Source organism: Catharus ustulatus, chromosome 2 (assembly GCF_009819885.2).
Source record: "Catharus ustulatus isolate bCatUst1 chromosome 2, bCatUst1.pri.v2, whole genome shotgun sequence".
NCBI classification, from domain to species: Eukaryota; Metazoa; Chordata; class Aves; order Passeriformes; family Turdidae; genus Catharus; species Catharus ustulatus.
In genome coordinates, this window is record NC_046222.1 from 32453877 (window position 1) to 32476117 (window position 22241).

The 22241-nt window shown below is 46.8% G+C and overlaps 1 protein-coding gene across 7 annotated transcripts in view; it reads left to right on the forward strand.

The window, feature by feature from the left end:
- The window catches only part of MYO7A (myosin VIIA), a 97315-nt gene extending 77179 nt beyond the window's left edge, over positions 1-20136 (forward strand). For all 7 annotated transcript variants that reach the window (XM_033051246.1, XM_033051250.2, XM_033051249.1 and 4 more), the window contains 21 exons: positions 2850-2969; positions 4397-4570; positions 5728-5955; positions 6378-6548; positions 7317-7434; positions 7713-7839; positions 7954-8123; positions 8232-8422; positions 8975-9099; positions 9826-9983; positions 10459-10612; positions 10727-10882; positions 11242-11347; positions 13013-13126; positions 15073-15160; positions 15941-16047; positions 16246-16431; positions 17257-17373; positions 17839-17922; positions 18452-18571; positions 19275-20136. In XM_033051246.1, coding sequence (XP_032907137.1) covers positions 2850-2969; positions 4397-4570; positions 5728-5955; positions 6378-6548; positions 7317-7434; positions 7713-7839; positions 7954-8123; positions 8232-8422; positions 8975-9099; positions 9826-9983; positions 10459-10612; positions 10727-10882; positions 11242-11347; positions 13013-13126; positions 15073-15160; positions 15941-16047; positions 16246-16431; positions 17257-17373; positions 17839-17922; positions 18452-18571; positions 19275-19364 — 2904 coding nt within the window. In that variant the 3' untranslated portion in view covers positions 19365-20136. The remainder of the gene's footprint in view (positions 1-2849; positions 2970-4396; positions 4571-5727; positions 5956-6377; positions 6549-7316; positions 7435-7712; positions 7840-7953; positions 8124-8231; positions 8423-8974; positions 9100-9825; positions 9984-10458; positions 10613-10726; positions 10883-11241; positions 11348-13012; positions 13127-15072; positions 15161-15940; positions 16048-16245; positions 16432-17256; positions 17374-17838; positions 17923-18451; positions 18572-19274) is intronic.
- The last annotated feature ends 2105 nt before the right edge of the window (positions 20137-22241 follow it).

Here is a 22241-nt window from a genome sequence, read left to right on the forward strand (position 1 = left end):
TGACAATATGACCTCAGGTATCTACTCTACCAAAACTGGCAAGGAATAGAACACAGTCAATTATAAATATTAATTTATACTTTAAAAATTCATAGAAAGGGAAGGATTTCATTTATCTGAAGTACATTTGCAAAGGAGTTCTCTCAATGACATCCAATTCCAAACAGCCACATGAGATGACATGTAACCCATCTTCAGCAGCACTGTGGATCAGCAGGACTGAAGTCAGTGGGAGATGCCAAGTGTATGACACTTTTGAAAATCAGGTTGTTCCTAAGGATTTTCTTTTTTCTGGGCAAAGTTCTACTGCCTAGATTTGAACAGTCCACTTTCCAAATGAGTTACAGAGTCATGGAATTGTTTGGGTTAGAAAAGACGTCTAAGAATAGGTCCAACCACTGCCAGCCCTACCACTATGCCATATCTGCATTTTTTTTTTAACACTTCCAGGGATGTTGATTCCACCACTTCCCTGGACAATTTGTTCCAGTGCCTGACTGGAAATAAAGATGTTCCATTAATCTCCATAGATATTAGATTAGGTACTGGGTGTTCAGCACTGAAAGAGCTGAAGTCAAGAATAGAAGTGCCTCCTTCATCCCCAGACCTTGTCAGTGTGAAATCTAATAAAGAAGATAAATCACTGGCAAAGTCACAGAAAATTAAATTATGTGTGGAAATGAGATCTAAGAAATATGGCACAGGAAGTTGTGTTGGTTTAAATCTTTAATAACAGAAGATTACTTTAGGATAGTGAAGCACTTGTCAGAAATAATTTATAAGTAGTTCTGGAGACTCAGACATAGAATCATACAATCAGATGATCATAGAATCACAGAGGCATAGAATGGCTTGGGTTGGAAGGGATCTTTGTAAGTCATCTAGTTCAGCGCTGTTGCCAGGAGGGTGTTCCTTCCACTGGACCAGATTGCTCAGAGTCCCATTCAGCCTGGCCTTGAATATTTCCAGAGATAAGGCACAGTTTTTCTGGCTAACTTGTTCCAGTGCCTTACCCCATCCTCATAGGAAGGAATTTCTTCCTAATGTCCAGTCTAAACCTGCCCTCTTTTGCTTTAAAGCAACTTTCCCTTGTCCTGTCATTCCATACCCTTATCAAAAGTCCCTCTCCAGTTTGCTTGTAGTCCCTCTAAGTTCTGGAAAGTGCTCTAAAGTCTCCCTGGAGCCTTCTCTTCTCCAGACTGAGCAATCCCAGCTCTGTCAACCTGTCTCTATAGCAGAGATGCTCCAGCCCTCTGAGCATCTTAGTGGCCTCCTCTGGACTTGCTCCAACAGGTCAACATCTTTCTTGTGTTGGGGTCACCAGAGCTGGATGCAGCACTACAGCTAGGATCTGGTTAGGGCAGAGCAGGGGAGCAGAATCTCCTTCCTGGCCCTGCTGCAGCCCAGGACATGTTTGGCTTTCTGAGCTGTGAGTGCACACTGATGGGTTGAGCTTCTTGTCCATGAATACCCTCAAGTCCTCCCCAGGATTCGTCTCAATGCATTCTCTGCCCAGCCTGCATTTGTGTCTGGGAATGCCCCAACCCAGGTGCAGGAAATTGCTCTTGCCCTTGTTGAGCTTATGTGGTGAAGACCAACTTAAGACCAAGTCTTAAGCATGTCCAAATGGATGGCATCCATTTCCTTCTATGATTCCGTCATTCAAAAGTATCAGTTAGAACTGAACATTTTGAGAAGGATTTCACTGATAATGAGGCAGGTCTTCAATATGTATTCCAGGTCCCAAATATTCAAGTTATACTTTGGATCCCATTAAACACCTTTATTGCATGATGTGTTAAACGTGGGCTGAGACACATTAGCACTCCTGTTCTTCGCACCTTTCTTCCAACCAACAGTGGGCCTAGGAGGGAAGGCTCAGTCACGAGGAATGTGAAAAATATGTAATTGCATAATTCATTATTAGCAACAGCATAATTAAAACTACACTTTTACATTGCATCGACCACTTATGATCATTTGTAGCAGATCTCATCCCTATAACCTGGCTATATTACATAGGTATTTCATAGTGTCTCTGTAAGTTACAATTGACAGAGATATCTGTCTCTCCAGCTGTGTTATTTATGGCTGACAGTGTTAGAAAGCAGTCTGTCTTTCTGAAGGAATAGCTGTGTGTAATTGTTCAGAGTTATCTTTATCTTTCTATAAAGTCTCTCAGAAAAATTTGATTTACGGATTTATTAGTCTTAGCAAACATTTTGGCCAAGATGTTTGTGTAATATTTTTAAGTGTGTTATCTTTCATATTGTGGAAATCACTGGATTTAATTGTCTCTACAATAATGTGGTTGTATTTTTAACATACACTGAAGTTCTTCAGATTTGCGTTTAGGCCAAAATGCAATTTAAAATCTGACTAAGGAGATATCTGTTTAATGTCACTGTGAAAGATCTTTTGTGCTGTCGGTTAAATGTTCTGAGTGGCATTCACTTACAGCTCCCCTGAATCACTACTTACACATCTTTTTTCATTCTCTCCCATCTTTTTGGCCAATACTCAATAACATTTTATAATTCATCTTTCAAACACAATGATAAAAATCACTGGCAGCAATAGCAGGAACAGAAAAGATGCTGCTCTGGCTTCAATCAAAGGTCTATCTAGTCTGGTATCTTATCTCCTCTGAGGCCAGAAATGCACAGTGGACGAACAAGGCAGGGGTGCAGACTGTCCTTCTCTCTCTCAGCTTCCAGTGATGTGATGTAGGAACATCCAAGCCTGAGTGGTGTCATTAGTCATGGAGGACTTTTCTCTAATAAAACTTTTTGCAAATGCTTGGCCTCTTAAGCCAAAGGTCTAAACAAGGTTTTCCCTGCTGCCAACAGTATTTGAGGAACTTTATCAACGGAGGGCCCCCCGGTTATGCTCCCTATTGTGAAGAGAGGCTGAGGCGGACGTTTGCCAATGGGACAAGGACACAGCCACCCAGCTGGCTGGAGCTGCAGGTATGAGCTCCTCCATGTCCTCCCTAGGGAACTGAGACTCAGGGTTTAAGCCTTTCACTGTCACAAGAACCACGTCTCTGTCAGGACAGAATGTGGGACAACAAAATGCCTATTATTTTTGCCAAGAATTTTCATGTACAGTAATTTCACTATTACAAGCCGCACCTAATTATAAGCCGCGCTTCCGGGGTGTCGGCAACGTTTTGTTCTTTGTCCATATATAAACTTCACCACATTATAAGCTGCACTGTCATTCGCAGCGAGGATCCACGTGCAACTTTCACGGAGTTGCCAATGAGTAACAGAATCACGGGATCACAGGGTTTACTGGCTCGACTCGGGGCCAGGCGGGCTCAGCCTGCTCGGGGCTGCCAATGGGGCCGGGTAGCTCGGCGCTGCCACTCGGTGGGGCCGCTCGGGGCCGGCCGGGCGGCGCTGCCGCTGCTACCAAGCTCACTCGCCCCCGCCCGACGCCTGCACCGCCGCCGCCTCTGCCAGCCCGCCTCTGCCGGGCTTCTCCACTTCTGCTGACCTGGCCTGCCTCTGCCAGGCTTCCCTACCTCTGCCTGCCCACCTCTGCTGGCCCAGCCCACCTCTGCCGGGCTTCCCCGCCTCTGCTGGCCCGGCCCGCCTCTGCCGGGCTTCCCCACCTCTGCCACCCCCTCCGCCTCTCCGGGGCTGGCTGGGCTCCAGCTCGGCTTGGGGCTGCCGCGGGGTCTCACTTCCAGGTTGGCAACTTTCAGAACATTATCCATGTATTGGCCACTTCGGATTACAAGCCGCACTTCCAGGTTCAGACCAAAATTTTAGTCAAAATGGTGTGGCTTATAATCATGAAATTACTGTAGTAATTCCAACATAGTGCATTTCCCCTACATCCTGGATTTTCTCCAGAGTACATTGAAGATGGATCCTTTCGGTTGCATCAGTATTTGTAAATTAAATGTGCGCTGTTGGCACTGAGGCCAGCTGGCACAGAGCAAGCCCCCGTGTGTTCAAAGAAACTATCTTCCAGATGAGGGGTGGCTGCAGGCAAACTGCCTCTGGTGAGCGGTGCCTGGGACTTGTTTGGGGGTGATTATAGTTGGAACGGGCAGTTTGTTCAAAAATTGCTCATTTTATGAACTGGTTTGCAATCATATACAACTATGCTCCAGTGTCTGTGAGCATTCCCAAGCATGCTTGTATTTACTGGATTGGGCACCTGGATGACTGAATGTATTAAATAAAATATCTGTGATTTTCAAGTGCTTCCAGTGGCTGACTGTACATTATCCTGTCGATAAATATGGTGTGGTAGCACTGAAAAGCATCCAGTCAGGGGGATCAGGAATTAGTAAGTGGTTACCAGAGTGGGGTGGAAGTGTATGCATGTAAATAGTATTGAAATACACGTAACATTATAATGTTTGACTTTAATCCTTTAGGCGACCAAGTCCAAGAAACCGATAATGCTGCCTGTCACATTTATGGATGGAACAACAAAGACTCTGTTGACAGACTCTGCAACAACTGCTAAAGAGCTCTGTAATTCTTTGGCCGACAAAATCAGCCTGAAAGACAGATTTGGCTTTTCACTCTACATTGCACTTTTTGACAAGGTATATCTTAAGTTCTGTTCCTGAATAGTTCTGGGAAAGAAGGGGGAAGATCTCCTTGCTGTCACATAACTTCCAGAAGGCAGAGGGATTATTCTACAGTGCAAGTGTCAGCATGATTTTCACAAAAACAGCGGTCAAACTCTGCATCTGGGTTGTATGAAAATCTCTCTTCTTGAAGATATTCAGAATTTAACAGGAAAATGCAGAGAAACACATTCAAAAATGCATCTGTTTTGACCAGTGTGGTGGACCAGAGACCTTCAGAAAGTCCTTTCTTCCTACATGCTTACATGATGCTCTTACTCTCAGTTAAGCTTATTAGAGATGAATTTCCAGTAAAACATCGTACCTGGATTTTTATGCAAGGAAGCCAATTAAATTTAATTGGAAAACTAGCAGTTGAAATTAAGCTTCCAAAATGAGCTAAAATACAAACTGCCATGCCTGCTTTGGCATTTAACCTGATTTATTTAAACTAAAAACATGTCTTTGTCAGAAATCCTGTTAAAATAAAGGTGAGCATAAATGAGAGAGGTAAAGCTTCATAAGGTGAGACAACAGTTGCAAGTCAATGAAACTCAAGTATTCCAAGAGCTGCTGTATGAGAGGATGAAGTATATTCTCACCTACAGATGTGGTCACCTCTGCCTCTAGGTGGAGAAGAAAATGGTTTAAACTCTGTCTTCTTCATTTTTTTTGAGGAGACATTCAGCAAGGGATGTTAAGTCTGAGGAGATATAGTGCTTTGGGTGCTCCATGGCATACCCCAATGAGAAGGCAGATAAATTTCTGTAACAGGACAGGCTTTTTTATTCTGGGTTTTTCTGATGCTCAGCTAGGTTGGATCCAAGCCCATGACTTTGAAACAGTGTGTTTCAAAGCGCAGTATGAATCAACAATAGTTTAAAATGGGACCATTGGCTCTGCTGATTCATGTTGATGCTCTCCTTTCAGTCTGGATGGGAAACTGGAGCTCAAAATGGAATGGCTTGCCTGGCCATACTGCAGAACTTGGCTAACTAGATGACATAGATCCACTGATTATTTTGATTATTTGGATTGTAAAGGTAGTCTGAGTGAATCAAAAATAGGTGTCTCTATCTAAAAAGGCCTGCATTTGGTCAGGTGAATGCCACATTTCTCTCTGCCCTGGCTAGGTGTCCTCGCTGGGAAGTGGCAATGACCACGTGATGGATGCTGTGTCCCAGTGTGAGCAGTACGCCAAGGAGCAGGGAGCGCAGGAGCGCAACGCACCGTGGCGGCTCTTCTTCAGGAAAGAGATCTTCACTCCCTGGCACAACCCCAGTGAGGACAACGTGGCCACCAATCTCATCTACCAGCAGATCGTGCGAGGGGTGAAGTTTGGGGAGTACCGGTGTGACAAGGTGTGTGACCTCAGCAGCTCCCAGTCTGGTCCAACAAGTAGCTTTGAGACAGGGAAATAGGTTACAACAAAGGGCATGATAAATATTCCTCCCTAGAGTCCAATTAGCTTGAGCATTATGGTATTCATGTGGAGAACAGGAGCTACAGCAATCATATCCTCTTGACTGGGCTGGATGGTTCCATATGCTGCATGAGCACTCTTAACAATGAACATGTTAAGGCTTAATCATAGCTTTTAATGGTCAATGTCCTGAACTTTTGATATGTAAAAAGCTGCAAAAGGTGAAGTTCTGCCAAAAGGAAACATCCCCACACAATTCTGTAGTACACCCAGCTTCCACAACAGGCTCCTTGAGTGGTGGAGGATGGATGTTGGCATGACTTGGTGACAGTATTAACTTGGTTTGTTTGGCTCCCACAGGAGGAAGATCTGGCAGAACTGGCTTCCCAGCAGTACTATGTGGACTATGGGTCAGAGATGGTACTGGAAAGGTTGCTAAATCTGATTCCATCCTATATTCCGGACAGAGAAATCACAGCCTCAAAAACAGTGGAAAAATGGGCTCAGCTCATTATAGCTGCACATAAAAAGGTGGGGATGATAGATGGTCTGTTGAGGGCCACATTATGCTTCAATAGTTTCATGTGCCTTTTGAACATATGTCAGCTCTTAGCTTGGCCTGAAGCTAAAACAATGAGAAAGGGCAGGGCTTGCACTAACCATATTCAGCTTTACCGCTGTTTTTTATGCAAGATCTGACAGAAGAAATTCTGCAAAATTTTACTGTGAGATGGAAAATGCCATCTCTGAGGTGGTATTCCTGTTACACGAGATTGTGGTGTTACCAGTTGTATTACAGAGGTAGTTCATGTCTCTGGGAAATGTCAGGACTTTATTGTGCCAAGCATTGTATAAAGCATCCCTGACTTCAGTTACAACATTTGTGACACTCTCACACAGCACCAGTTTCTATAACTCATTTACCAGTATTCATGACGCCTCTTGAGAGGTGATGCTCCTGGCTTGAGGATGGGCATTCATTTAACATCAGGAGCCAGCTTCAGATTAGGATCCCTACTGTGGAAACATCTCCATGTGCATTAGGAGTCTCACCTCAATTTAACTGACAGTGGAAACACAGGGATCCACTTGGATCTTCCACATCCTCCATTAACTTTGTACAGAAGTGTCAGGTGTCTAAGGATACCCTAAATAAGGGGCTTAAGTGTATATGCTTCCTGAGACCTCCATTAATATTTGTTCCAAGGTCTTCAGGTTACATGACTTGATTTTCCTTGCTCTCTTCCTGGATGTAACTGTATTTTGCTTCATGTTGGTTGTGGTTTGTTTTTTCTATAGGGAATTTATACTCAGAAGAGGGCAGACCCAAAAAAAGTCAAGGAGGAAGTAGTGGATTTTGCACGTTTCAAGTGGCCTTTGCTGTTTTCTCGGTTTTATGAAGCCTTCAAATTCTCAGGTGAGTCATTACAGCGCATCCCCAGAGCACAAGATGCTCTAAAGGAAAAGTAAGGAGACATGGGGATTCCAGAGACAAGAAGGGGACAATCTAGCTGATATTTTTATGATACTTTATTTTTCGTTCCATCCTGATTAGCAATGGCTCAGGCCATGGGTCTGCCACTATTTATCTCCCTTAAAAAAACAGAGCTTTTTGATCATTGCATCCTCCTCTGAAACACTTTCTGTATCCTAAGACCCTTCATGAGCTGATTGAAAATCCTGTCTTCAACCCAGGCCCAAGCCTGCCTAAAAATGATGTGATTGTAGCCGTCAACTGGACAGGGGTGTACTTTGTGGATGAACAGGAGCAGGTTCTCTTAGAGCTCTCTTTCCCGGAGATCACAGCTGTGTCAAGCAGCAGGTAAGGAGGGATAGGCTTGGCTGGCAATCTCACCATAAATCAGTCTTTTACCAGGCTTTGCCTCTTTATGTCATTATGTTTCATGTTTATGTCTCCTATAAAAATATATCCCAGAGGAGGAAAGCTGCAAGGGCAGAGTTTCACACTGGCCACCATTAAAGGTGATGAATACACTTTCACCTCCAACAATGCAGAGGATATCCGGGACCTGGTGGTGACCTTCCTTGAAGGACTAAGGAAGCGATCCAAGTATGTGGTCACTCTCCAAGACAATCCAAATCCAGGCAAGTCAATGGCCCAGCTCAGTGGTAGGCATATAGATAGATTTAATATTCCTGAGGAATGTGGGAAAAAAACCCAAACATTCAAATCTATGGTTGGTTTTCTTGCAGTGGGAGAAGAATCTGGGTTCCTCAGCTTCCTTAAAGGAGACCTGATAGTTCTGGACCAGGACACAGGAGAGCAAGTGATGAACTCAGGGTGGGCGAATGGCTTCAATGAGCGGACCAAGCAGAGAGGGGATTTCCCAACTGATTCCGTCTATGTCTTGCCTACCGTCACCATGCCTCCACTGGAGATTGTGGTAAGCAGTCTTACGGAATTACACTACTTGGTACAATGTCCAGGGTGGTCAAAGCCTCCGTGAAGTGCTTAGATCTGGCCAGAGTCTCCCTGAATGTAAGGCAGAAACCAAAGTGGATGAGAGAGATGACAAGTTGTCCAGGGTAAAAGTGATCTCAGCCTTTCTTCTGGTCTTGGCACTCAGGACGGCACAAACTTGTGACTTGGAATAAGCATGTATTGTGCTAAATTCTTCCAGCTGGCATGATTGCTTAAAGGTGTATTTGTGGTTGGAGGGAACTGCTACATTCACATATGGAGCTGTAGGTTCCAGAGCACATTCTCTTCCTTAGGAAATGATCCACACTGTGGAAATATTTGTTATTTCTTGCATTAATGACTGAGAATGGCAGAGAGAAATGACAACTGCACAATTCTAACTGACTGTTAATGGGAATTGATGGCTTATTCTCATTTTCACTGTTCTTGTTTTGTATCTGCTTCCTTTCTTTGAATACATCAGATATAATTAATTTCAAATATACCAGGTAACAGAGAGCTTTTCATCCCACAGGCCCTGGTCACAATGACCCCTGACCAACGACAAGATGTCATCAGAACCTCTCAGATGGCAGTTTCAGACAGTGAAGAAAGAGTAAAGCCATATACCTTGGAGGAATTTTCCTACGATTATTTTAGGTGATTTTTTTAAACCATTCTCAAAAATTATAGGAGTCCACTTGCAGGTAGCTTGGTAATCAGGAAAATATTGCTACAAAAAGACTCTGAATACCTGATTGTGTGACTTTGTACAACTGCAACTTCTGTTTTAGGTCATGGCATTTGAACTGCAGGTTTTCCACAGACAAGGTTTTATAAAGGATTTCTGCTCAGCAGAGATGTAGCAATTTGAAATTTAATATTATGTGGGAGGATGTGCTTAGGCTATATAGGCATTTTCATCTCAATTCCGGAAATTTAAATGTGCACCACTGGTGAATGCACCTAATCAGCTCCCACTTCTATTTGGATGAGCTGGCAATCCAAACAGGCAGATCAGATCCTCTGGGATGTCTTCCCCTTGTCAGGCTTATATTGCTGGGTGATATTCTTTCAGTGTGGCTGCCCTGACCATTCATTGCCATCATCCTTCCTGTGGTTAGAAGCTTTTTGGGGTAGCAGAGGTGACTGTGGTGTCATTACTGGGGTAGGGTCTATAAGAGACTCTTCTGAGCCATAGGAAAGTACAAGTGGTTATCTTTGAGCAGAACTGGAGCTGGGCACTTGCTAAGTTGTGATGTCCCGTTTGGTGTAGGAGTTCATTAGCCAGGTGCTGTGAGCAACTGTCCTAGGTGAAACATTGGCCATAAGCTGTTCCTGTTATCCCTGTAATCTCTCCACCTCTTGCTTTGCATCTGCCACCAGACCACCTCCAAAGCACACCCTCAGCCGGGTCATGATCACCAAGAGCCGTGGAAAGGACAAGCTGTGGTGTTACACCCGTGAGCCCATCAAACAGCCACTGCTGAAGAAGATCCTGGGCAGCGAGGAGCTGTCCCAAGAAGCCTGTATGGCCTTTATTGATATCCTTCCTCTGCTTGGGAGTGCCCTTGGGCAACAAGTCTGGCAGACAAAGAGCTGAATAGGCTCTTTAGGGCCCCAAGCAAAGCCCAATGAAAGATTTGTGGTCCCTCTTAAGGGCTGTGGAACCATGTCACAGGCTTGGAGATGGGTTTGCACCACAAATCTTAAGCATCCTTGAAATATGAGGTGTGTCTACTTCTTAATCAATGAGGATTCAGGGACCAGTTATTGAGTCCTGCTGGTCCACACTCACTAGTTTGGTTCAGCTGACTCTCTGCCAGGTGCACCTGCTGTGGGTGCCCTACTCAGTGTGGATGCAGACCAGTCCACATGGCCGTGGGGACAGAGCTTGATGCCTGAATATCCCTCTGCAGGCGCTTCTGTGGTCATGTGTAGGATGTCTTTAACAACATAATCAACAGAGGGGCTTCACCAAATATCCCAGTTAGCTCATCCTTGACTCCTACCTCCCACCTGTGCTGAAATATATGGGTGACTATCCATCCAAAAGGACCCGTTCAGTCAATGAGCTGACAGACCAAATATTTGAAGGTGCCTTGAAAGCTGAACCCCTAAAGGATGAAATCTATTGCCAGACCCTCAAGCAGCTCACAGACAACCACATCAAGTAAGAGTTGTTCATTCCCCTTGGACCAAATGCACTAGACTGTCTTGGGCAAAGCAGATCTGAAGTGTCTGGGCCACGAGTGATCTTCTTCCTCCTGGGTCTCTTCTTGTGCAGATACAGTGAAGAGAAAGGCTGGGAGCTGTTGTGGTTGTGTACAGGCCTTTTCCCTCCGAGTAACATCCTCCTGCCCCACGTCCAGAGGTTCCTACAATCCCGGAAACATCACCCTTTGGCAGCAGACTGCATCCAGAGACTCCAAAAAGCCTTGAGGTATGGCGCTGAAAGATCTCCTCCTAATCCTGACTGTACCACAACATCCAAATATGTGTGAAATACATAGCTGGGAGATACTTTGGTGACTAGGGGCACAGTGAAAGCTCACAGCTCTCTCCCTATTCCACCTAACTGATTAAAAGGGACATTGGGTTGCTGATAAGCAGTGCAGAAAAATAGAAATTAATCAGCTTTGTCCAGGTGCATTTAAGTCACTTCCTTCTTTTTAGGAGGGAAAAAAGTCTTAAGAGAGTAGCTGAAGTTACTCAAAAAGTATATGCATTAAAAAGGGAAGATTTAAACAAAGGATTCTTGGTATGATGATGTTGTGATACTTGCCACCTCCTGTCTTGCAGGAATGGATCCAGAAAATACCCGCCCCATCTGGTAGAAGTGGAAGCCATTCAGCACAAAACAACTCAAATTTTCCACAAAGTTTACTTCCCTGATGACACCGATGAGGTAAATGGGGGAGAAAGAAATTATTTTCTGTCAGGATGGCTGTCAATTTTCTTATTAAAATCTCAGAAGAGGCTAATATTGGTTCTGATTCAGAAAAGCTCAGCCTTTCCAGAAGCCTCTGGGCTAAGGCGTTACAAGGAAATTCCATTCTTGTCTACTTGGATTTGTTGCAAGTTGTGTTTTTCAAGGCATTTGCTTTGCTGGTGTTCACTGGAGGCTTTAGAGTATGATTGCAAAAAGAGGGAAACTGGGGCTCATCCAGTCACTCACGGTAGCCCACAGGCCTTGGTTCTCAGTTATTTGGAGCCTAAACCAACAGGTATTGTCCACCCAGTGATACCCAGAGGGGTACCGTGATGGGCTCCTCTGGGAACTGGGCAGACTATTGCAGCACTGGCAATTAGGTGACTGGAATTACCTCTTCCAACCTGAGGTGACACAGAAATCATACCTGCACTCAGGAAGCTCTCACTAAGCATCTTACATGCTGATAAGGCAGCTAGTCGTATTGATGACAGAGCAGATAGGCATGTCCTTGCAGATACTGCTGTCTCATCTACTGCTTACTCTTCCTATGAGGCTTACATCTCTCTCTTCCCTCATACCCTTGGGTACAACTAAATTTCTGTATTTCCAAGTGGGCTTATTTGTAAAACAATCCACACCCATGGAAGGAAAAGGATGATTCCTCTGCAGCAGTGGTTTATCTGTAATGGAGTTGAGAGAACTCTTGGGGTTTCTCATCACTTTGAGTATTTTTTCCTACATGACCAGCACTGAGCGTGACACTACTTCATACACATGCATCTGTGTGAGAGCCAGTAGAAGGAGGCAGTGGGGGCTTCTGCACTTGGATGGGTTTGCAGTGATCCATTTGGCCGTGGAAGTCACCAGGTGGACTGGCAGAGTAGCATCATCCTAGTTCAACATGCATCTGCACTGAGGTGCTGCTGAGCATTAGCAGCACTGAACCCCGGATCTGGTGGATTGTGGAACGTGAATCCTGGTACTTTGTGGTTCAGGTGTGCATGTGGTGGTCAGAAGCTTAGGTTCCTTAAACTGCTGTGAGCTGAATCTTATTAAGTGAGCAGAGCAAAACAGGCAATGTAAATGCTGAGCACAGCCCAACAGGCAAAACCAGAACTAGGATGTGCATACAAATGGGACAGGCCTTTAAACATCCCTTCCTTTAGATATCCATAAAACAGGAATCATTTTCCCTCTTTTCAGCTATCTGGAAACCAGGCATCTGGTTTAGACCTGGTCCAAGCCAGGCATCTGATTTCCTCATTATCACTGGAGAGACAGCTGGGACAAATCAGCCTGGAGGTCTCTCACTCTATCTTTCCCACCCCTCTTCCCTCAGACAAATACTTCTGACACTTCACTGTGAGATCAGAAAACTCTTGCATTGCCTAGAGAGCTCTGGATAAGCCAGCACAGGATATAGATACAGCATCACAAAGCACAGTGGTACAACAGTAGCATGACTGAGCTTCTGCAGACATCCCTTCCAATGCCCAGAGCCCCAGTCCACAGTGTCACTGATTTCACTGGTGGTGGGCATCTAAACCCCTCTGTGCATGTGTGCCTGGAGCTCCTCAAAGAGACCAAAAAGTGGAAATTAACCCTTAGATAACAGTGGTGATCTTCCTGTCTTTGTAGGCATTTGAAGTGGAATCCAGCACGAAAGCCAAGGACTTCTGCCAGAATATCTCCAACAGGCTACTCCTGAAGTCCTCTGAGGGTTTCAGCCTCTTTGTCAAAATCTCTGACAAGGTGAGTGACCCACCCAGAGGCTGAGGTAGCCCTGAGGTACTCACGACAACCTACCTGCCAGTGGGTACACATTGGTGGAGTCAGAGCTGTGTGGTGAGAAGCATTTTTCTACAAGCTGTGTGGCATTTCTAAGTCAGATCTGACCTGATGCAGGTGAGGTTTGCAGTCCCACAGCCCTGATTTACACCAGTCACCCCTAAGGACTTAAAGCATATATAGGCAAAGCTCTCCTAGTCTGTTACTGAGTTGAGTTTATAAGAAAGGACTAAGTAAGAAAATTGTGCAGCTTAGAGCTGCCTCTGGCAACTGGGAGAAAACTAGGGAGATAGTCATCAGGAAGGGAAAAGAAATGTTGTGGTGAAACAAGTTGCAGTAAGGAGTAATGGTTGAAATCAGAGACAGAGCCTGAAGTAGGGTGGCATTGGCTTTCTCATATCAGCAGTTTATAACTCATCAGTGTAAGAAGTACAGTAATTTCACGAATACAAGCCGCACCAATTTGACCAAAATTTTGGTGGAAACCCGCAAGTGCGGCTAATATTCCGGGGCGGCTAATACATTAACAAAATTCTAAAAGCTGCCAACACGGAAGTGAGAGCCCGCGGCAGCCCCAAGCCAAGCTGGAGCCCGGCCGGCCCCGGCAGAGGTGGGAAAGCCTGGCAGAGGCGGGGCCAGCAGTGTGGGGGGCGGGCGGCAGAGCCTGAGCCAGCAGGGCGGGGCAGGGGGGGTGGCAGAGCCCGGGCCAGCAGGGCGGGGGAGCCCAGGAGAACTGGGGCTAGCAGTGCAGGGGAGCATGGCAGAAGCAGGAAGGCCGACGGGTGGGGCTGCCTGGCAGCGGGGGAAGCCCAGCAGAATCGGGGCCAGCAGCGTGGGGGAGCCCGGCGGTGCGGGGGCCTGCAGTGCCGGCCAGGGCGAGGAAACGCGGCGGCGGTGCAGACGGGAGGGGGCGGCCGGCGAGCCTGGCGGCGGCGGCAGCCCTGCCGGCCGGGCGAGTGAACGCGGCGCGGGGCGGTGCTGACGGGAGAGGGGGGCCAGCGAGCCCGACGGCGGCGGCAGCACCACCCGGCCAGCCCCGCCGAGCCGTGGCGCTGAGCTGGGCCACCCGGCCCCGTCGGCAACCATGAGCGGGCCGAGCCTGCCTGGCCCCGCCCCGAGCCAGTAAACCCCGCTATGCCGCGATCCTGTTACTAATTGGCCAATTTGTGAAAGCTGCGCACGGATTCTCGCGACGAACGAAAGTGCGGCTAATATTCGGGGTGCGGCTTATCTATTGACAAAGACAGCAACATTGTCGAGGCACCGGAAGTGCGGCTTATAATCCGTGCGGCTTGTATTCGTGAAACTACTGTACAAAGCAGTGAGCAACAACTACAGGAAATGGGCTGGGCAATGGCCAACCCTGCCTGTGGAGTCCTGCCACTTGTTTGGAGCACCACCATTTAAGAAAGAAGTAAAGCTGTTAGAGAGGGCTGTGACAATGGTGAAGGTCCTTGAGGGGAAGCCACATGAGGAGCAGCTGAGGCCACTTGGCTTGTTCAGCCTGGAGAAGAGGAGACTAAGGACAGACCTCACTGCAGTCTGCAACTTCCTCTCTTGAGGGGAAGAGGAGGGGAAGGCACTGATCTCTTCTCTAGGGTGATGGTACTCAAGGAATGGCATGAAGCTGTATCAGGGGACATTTAGGTTGGATATTGGGAAAAGGTTCTTCACACAAAGGGTGGACCCAGGGTCCCCAGGGAGATGGTCATGGCACTAAGCCTGACAGAGTTCAAGAAGTATTTGTACAATGCTGTCAGGCACATGGTGTGGTTCTTAAAGATATCCTATGCAGGGCCAGAAGATGGACTTTGATGGTCTTTCTGGGTCCCTTCCAACTCAGGGTATTCTGTGATCCTATTTTATGACTCACTTGCTCAGCCTTTGTGACTATGTGCTGTGTTCCCCAGGTCATCAGTGTGCCAGAGGGAGATTTTTTCTTTGACTTTGTGAGACACCTGACAGACTGGATAAAGAAAGCAAGACCAGCAAAAGATGGTAATGATGACTTTTTTCCAGTACGGGTCACACACAGCCTTCCTACAGCCCTCCAGCCCTTTCGAACAAGATTGACCACATAGTCTGCCACAAGGATTGGAGCACACTGTTCACAGGAGTGGTGGAATCACTGTCCTCTAGTGCTCAAAATATGTAGAGTGGTGCTTAGGGACATGGTTTAGTGGTGCTCCTGGCAGTGTTAGGTTAATGGGTGAACTCAATCTTAGAGGTCTTTTCCAGCCTTGGTGATTCTGTGATCTGTTGGGCCACACTGATGGGGGTGGTGCTCTCTGCACCATCCCTGGGGACATCACCTGGGAGGTGATCCATCCAGGAGCAGCAAAACCTCTGTTCCAAGGCTAGTCCTGGCCCCTGTGCAAAGCACCTGCTGGAAGGCATCTCTCCAGGAAGTGCCTGCTAGAAGGTTTCAGTGGTGGGATTCATCTCACCTCCCAGGCTACATCCAAAGTGGAGCTGGCTGCAGCTCTGCTGAATTTACCAGTGGCTGCAAGACACAGGTGCCTCCAGGGTACAACCCCTCTGTCCTGTGTTATTATCAATGAAGTAAAGTTGTGCAAGTGAACCCAGACACTTTTTCCACTTTATTAAAGCTTTGCATGGCAGTGATGTGGTTAGTTCTGCAAAGGCAGGGCCCAGTTGGCCTTGTGAATGCCTCTGTCCCCCTGCAGGTTGTGATGGCACATGGGCACTGCTGGATGCAGATACCAATTGCCAGCTGATACTCACACCATTGCTCTTATGTTTGCTTCACTTGCACAGGTATAGTGCCTTCCCTCACCTACCAAGTGTTCTTCATGAAAAAACTATGGACCAACACAACGCCTGGAAAAGACTCGATGGCAGACTCAATCTTCCACTATTACCAGGTGTGCCAGGACTCTGCAATAGCAGTGGAGACTTGGGAGGGATTAGGAGTAGGTTGCAAAGGCTTGTCCATCTGCAGATGTTCCCAGGGAACAACCTCTTAGCCGGGGGTTGGATACCTCCCAAGCTCCATTTTACATCTGAGGGTGACGGTCCATGGATATCCTCTCTATCTTTCTGTTGTTCTTCCCTCCATGCAGGAGTTACCAAAGTACCTGCGTGGCTACCACAAGTGCTCACGGGAAGAGGTCCTGCAGCTGGCGGCTCTCATCTACCGGGTCAAGTTTGAGGATGACAAGTCCTATTTCCCCAGCATTCCCAAACTCCTGAAGGAGCTGGTGCCTCAGGACCTCATCCGGCAGCTCTCTCCAGATGACTGGAAAAGGGTAAACCAGCAGCTTGATTCATATGCCAGGCCTGGCTGGGAGAAGCCCAGTCTCTCGGGTGACTTGTCTGACATTCAATGTTGAAGTTGAACTTCCAGAATCAGTGACACCTGGTCCTTATTAAGCCTTACCAGAGCTTCAGCTTCCCTGGCAGCACTTAGAGGAGAAGTTGCACATGAATGTTCACATACACATGCCTTGCCCTGGGTTTTCTTTGTCCTGAGACTGTGGCCATACTGGTGGATGCAAAGCCAGACAGAAACATGCTAAGAGATGGTCTTGTGAAGAGGTGGTCTGTCATTTAATGCAGACTACTAAGGGGTCTGCTTTACATAGGGAGAGGTGTGGCACAGGTGCAAATTGGTCTAGCCTTAAAATATTAGAGGTGTGTCACTGTCAAGAAATAGTCTGTTAAGTCCTTTCTGTTTCCTATCTGATAGCAGCATCTCTGGGTTGAAAATCTCTCAGTCTCTGCTGCATAAATTGGAAAATTAAATTTTATAATCTCTTTAATGGAGTCAGCCCTCAGCTTATCTAAAAAGGACCTGCCTTGGTTTCAGGCCCTGCTCTAGTGACCAGCCAGCACTTTTTTGAAGTGTTATCGGAACAGAGGCTAGAACCAAACATCAAGGTTGGACAGGACCCAGAGCGACCTGTTCCAGTAGAACACAGCCCTGTCCACTGCAGGAAATGACCTTTCAAAGGCCTCTTCCATCCCAAACTCTTCTATGAGTCTGTCATTGTGGAACTGATGCTTCTTCCTTACAAACATCCCTAGTGCCAGGTACTGCAAACCCTCCATCTCTGCTGTGTTCTCTGTTGCAGTCCATCGTGGCATACTACAACAAACACGCAGGCAAAACAAGAGAAGAAGCCAAACTTGCCTTTCTAAAGATTATCTTCAAGTGGCCTACATTTGGATCAGCATTCTTTGAAGTGAAGGTACCCACCCTGGGGGTTCTCTAGAGGGCAGCTTTTAGCCAAGATCAGAAGCCCTGTACAACAGAGGGGTTCCAAATCTGAACCTGACTGGGGCAATCCTGATGAAACAGGGAAAAATGTAATACTCTTCATCAGTAAAGGGCAAATGAACTCAATCATTGCTACCCTGCCTCTTTACACAGACAGCAGCATTGTAGAGCTTCAGCTTATCTCAGTCGTTGGGGCTGTTCGCACAGATGTGCTCCTGAACACACAAGAGCTCTCCTCTGTTTTGCCAAGGCAAAGAGCCTGTGGTGTTCCAAGGTTTCCACCACAAACCAAATCCAGACCATCCACTGTAGCGCTAGGGTTCCATCAAGGACAGTAGAAGCCAGTGCTGTCAGGAGAAGACAGCGAGAGAGGAAATAGGAAGGAGTCTGATTTTGCTTGACATATCCCCTAACCAGTTCATCTCATTTCCAACAGCAAACTACAGAGCCAAATTATCCAGAAATCCTTCTAATTGCCATCAATAAGCATGGAGTCAGCCTCATTGATCCCAAAACCAAGGTAAGCAAAACTTGGGTATTCACCAGATGCCCCTGAGCCCGGTCCCCAAGCTCTCACAGAAGACATCCCAAAGACTGCATTGTTCAGTACCTAGTGAGTTCTCTTTAAGCCAGGTTAGAAAGGCTGGATAGACAGAAAATTTTCTGGAGGCAGAAATGCACTTTTGCACAGAGCAAGCCCAGACTTTTTCAAAATATGGATTGAGAGCATCAACTATTAGGGCATTGTACCTGGAGGATGCACAGGCTCCTTCCTTAATCCTTTCACAGGCAATAGGACGGGAGTTGGAGTAAATGAGATTCTTCCAGTTACTTCCACCACCTGCATGGTCATTCTAGTGTAGCAGTCCTTCACAGGCTCTGGAGGATCTGGAGTCTTGATCTCACTGCCATTCCCCTGAGTGTCATCACAGTAGACATCCTTGGCCTGCTCTAATGGAAAGTGAACAGGGACATGACAAGTGTCCACAGCCCCTCATGAAAGTTGAGGTTCTCTTGCATGTTGAGCGTCAGTTTTGTGTTCCCACCAGGATATTCTCATCACTCACCCCTTCACCAAGATCTCCAACTGGAGCAGTGGCAACACGTATTTCCACATAACCATTGGCAACTTGGTGAGAGGAAGCAAGCTGCTCTGTGAGACCTCCCTGGTAAGAAGTGTTAAAGATCAGACCAAATCCTGACTTTGGCAGCAAATTGTTTCTCGGGGATTCTCTGGGCTGAAAGTGGTCTCTCAGAAGAGCTGCTGGTATAGCTTTTTTCTTCTGAATTTCCCATGGCTCTGCTCTATGAATCAGGGTCTCACTTGATCCATCATCCAACCAACAAGCAAGCCTAAGGTGCTTGGGATGTTGTTGGGTCAGGAGCAGGGGGACTGCTCCCTATCACTGGACTGAAAAACACATTAAAGCTTATATGGGCTCAAGTGGTACTCTTGAGCCTTTTAACCAGTATCATTTACCCACCTTGTCACTAGTAACAATCACAGCAATAAACCTCCTCTTAGACTATCTTAAACTCAAAGCACAAAGGATAAAAATTACTTCTGGATTAATTGTTACTAATCTGAGGCATTCAGTATTTTTTTGGCCATTTGAAACTTTATGTCCTATCCAAATCTCCCTATGTCCTTAGGCTCAGCATCATCCTGGGACAGAGAGTTCCTCCATCACAATGTTGAAAATTATGTTTGGGCAGTGTTCTGTGGTGGTGACATTTCACCCAAGGAGAATGGTGGAATAGGTCAAAATGTACCTGAAAATTTGAAAGTTGAGCCAGTGTATTCAGGAGGCACAAGCCAGAGATTGTAAGCTGTGCTCTAGAGGCTGGTAACATCTTCCCTCTCCTCCTCAGGGGTACAAGATGGATGATCTTTTGACGTCGTACATCAGCCAGATGCTAACAGCCATGAGCAAACAGAGGAGTGCAAAGGGTAGCAAGTGAACTGCAAGAAGCCACTGGCACATGGTCATGGGGCTAATTCACCAGCTGAGGGCTGTGGGATACCCATGCAGCTGGGCAAGAACCTTTGCCTCCCAGATGTGGAAGATGAGCCGAACACCATCAGGGAGTTCACTGGACTCTGACCTTGAGGGCTCCAATCCCACCTCCCCTTCCAGCGAAGATGACTATCTCTGACCTCCTACTCACCTGCCTCACCCTGCATCCCAACTCAATCCTACACCTCAAAGATTTCCAGAGGACACCACTGCTCTCAGAGAGTGACCAAGGCAAAGACACTCCAGCAGCAGGTTTTCCTGAACCCAGTGGTTGGCATCACAAAGGCTCTTGGAAGAGGATTTGTGTGTGTGTGTGTGTGTGTGTGTATGTGTGTGTGTGGCTTGCTTTGTTTTCATTTGTTGTTTTTTTTTCTTAAATATGAGAGCTGTTTGGATGCTAACAGGTTTTTGGTGAAGTTCTGGGAATTTCAGGTTTGAAGAGGAATAAGAGAGCCCTGACCCATGCTTGAAAGATGTCCAATGAACACTGCAGGTCTTGTTTGTGTTTTTGTCATTACAAAAGAATACACCGTGTTCTTAAGATGTACAGAAAGAAGGCTGGGAGGAGCACATTTTAACTAGGAATCAGAATAAACAAACTACTGATCGAACAGGCTAGAGTACTGAAGTGCTATCTGTACAATGCTGGAAATATTTAAGGAACAAATTTTAAAGTTTTGTTTCTTCTTCTATTTATTTTTTAATATATTAAAAAGGAAAAAAAATCCTGTATTTCGTGCCAGTATCTGGATGCTGACTCGGGGCTGAGGGCAACCTGCAGACCAATCCCTTGCCCAGAGATTCCCCAAGAGCCATGACTGCCAGAGGCTGAGTAAGGCACATCTTTCCCAACCTAAGGGTTCAGCTGGAAGTGAAGCTTGGAAAATGAATTATCTCCTTTTGCTCCCTGTGTCCAGAAAAAATAACCTTGGGAGGACTTTTACTGCAAACTTCAATATGGTATGGGGATTTTGAGCACCCCATGCTTGGAAGACTGAAGCTGAGTCTGTGTAGGGCTGTAATTTAAACATGAACTTGGCCATCGGGTTTGTACCAGCTGATGATTTTATTGTGCTTTGTGTGTGTATTTCTGTATAAAGCAGCTCTTCATGAGTCCTAGCTGGACCTGAACCACTCACAGCAAGGGCAGACCCTTGATTTTGGTAGGCTTTTCTCTGTCTTTGATTGGCTGTACCCATCTGCTGGCTGTTTGTCTCATCTGCCACCCAATGCCACACAGTGCGGACCAGCCTACTTTGGAGCAGAGGTGGAACCTGCTGGCAGAGAGGAGACTGAAACCATATTGTGGCTGGGAGGATGAAGGGAGAGAAGCCTAGGGGTGCCTTTCCAAAATCCAGGCTTCAAAGGAACACATGGCTGGGTGTGGGTTATCAAGAGAAAGGACAATGGTCCACCAAGATCTGGTATTGGTGTAACCAACACTGAGTGGATCTCAGTAGATGTTGAGGCCTCTCTTGGTCCTGTGCACTGGGCTGGATTTGACTGCTTTTATAGAAGTCCCTATTGAGGAGTGTCACATGCTGCTCTGTTCAGCTTAGCTGGGCTCAGGTCTCCAACATCATGGTGTGCCAGGCAGAATTGGTAGCACTGCCAACCAGACCTCAAGGACTGTGACAGTCAAGTGGGATGCAGCAGTGACTTACAACTTTGGTTGCTCCATCAAAGTGAATGAGATGGTGCACAGAGACATCCACCAGCCAGACAGGGCTGCTAGGAGATCCCCTTCCTCCATCGTCCCCTACCCAAAGCTGGTGATGGGAGCATGGTTCACCAAGCAGGGCTACATTGGGAGCCCAGCTGCCTTCTCACCATCCATCTCTGACATTTCTCTCCCTTCCCCATATGCCATGATCCAGCTGGCCAAGGGATCCCACCTGTTCTTAGACACATGCCTATCATCACCATGCCATCACTGCTTTTTCTGAGTCTCCAGACATCCCTGCCACCCACTGCACATCAGCAGACAATGCATCACAACCATGTTTTCCAGAGCTGTCCTGGGTCATCTTTCCCCTGCCTCACCCTCATCCCTCCACTTACAGCTCTGTAGGCATCCCATACACCCCATAATTTTGGGCAGGACTGAGGCTCTGTGTGTGTGTGCCTGTGTGTCTTATGTATTAGCATCTGCTGGCCTCTTTGTATTCACACCAAGCAATGTAACATGAAAAAACATATGTCCAAGTGAAATACTCAAATTAAAAAGCATCAAGTGGCTTGTGGGAGGCTGTTCTGCACTGTGCAAGTTGTGGTGACATCTCCAGGGGGAAGGGTGGGATCAGGGCTCCTGGGTTCTCGTGGACAAGACTTCTCCTCGCACTGTGCAATTTCTGATGAGAGCATCCAGCAAGGGGGAACAAAACATCATTGTACCCAGACTGGAAATTACAGTAATTTCACGACTATAAGGCGCACCCTTTTGACTAAAATGTTGGTCTGAACCCGGAAGTGTGCCTTATATCCCGGAGCGCCTTATATATGGACAAAGTTCGGAAATTTGCCAACCTGGAAGTGCGAGCGCGCAGCAGCCCTGAGCCGAGCCGAGCCCGCCTGGCCCTGAGCCGGGCTGGGGCCGCCGCGGGGAGCGGGACCAGGGCCAGCAGCCGCAGGGAGTGGGGTCGAGCCTGCCCAGACCCGAGCCAAGCCAGTAAACCTCACGATCGCATGATTCCGTTACTAATTCATTACAGTAATTTCATGATTAAAAGCCGCACCATTTTGACTAAAGTTTTGCTCTGTACCCGGAATTGCGGCTGGTGTTCCGGAGTGGCCAATATATGAAAAAAAGTTCAGAAATTTG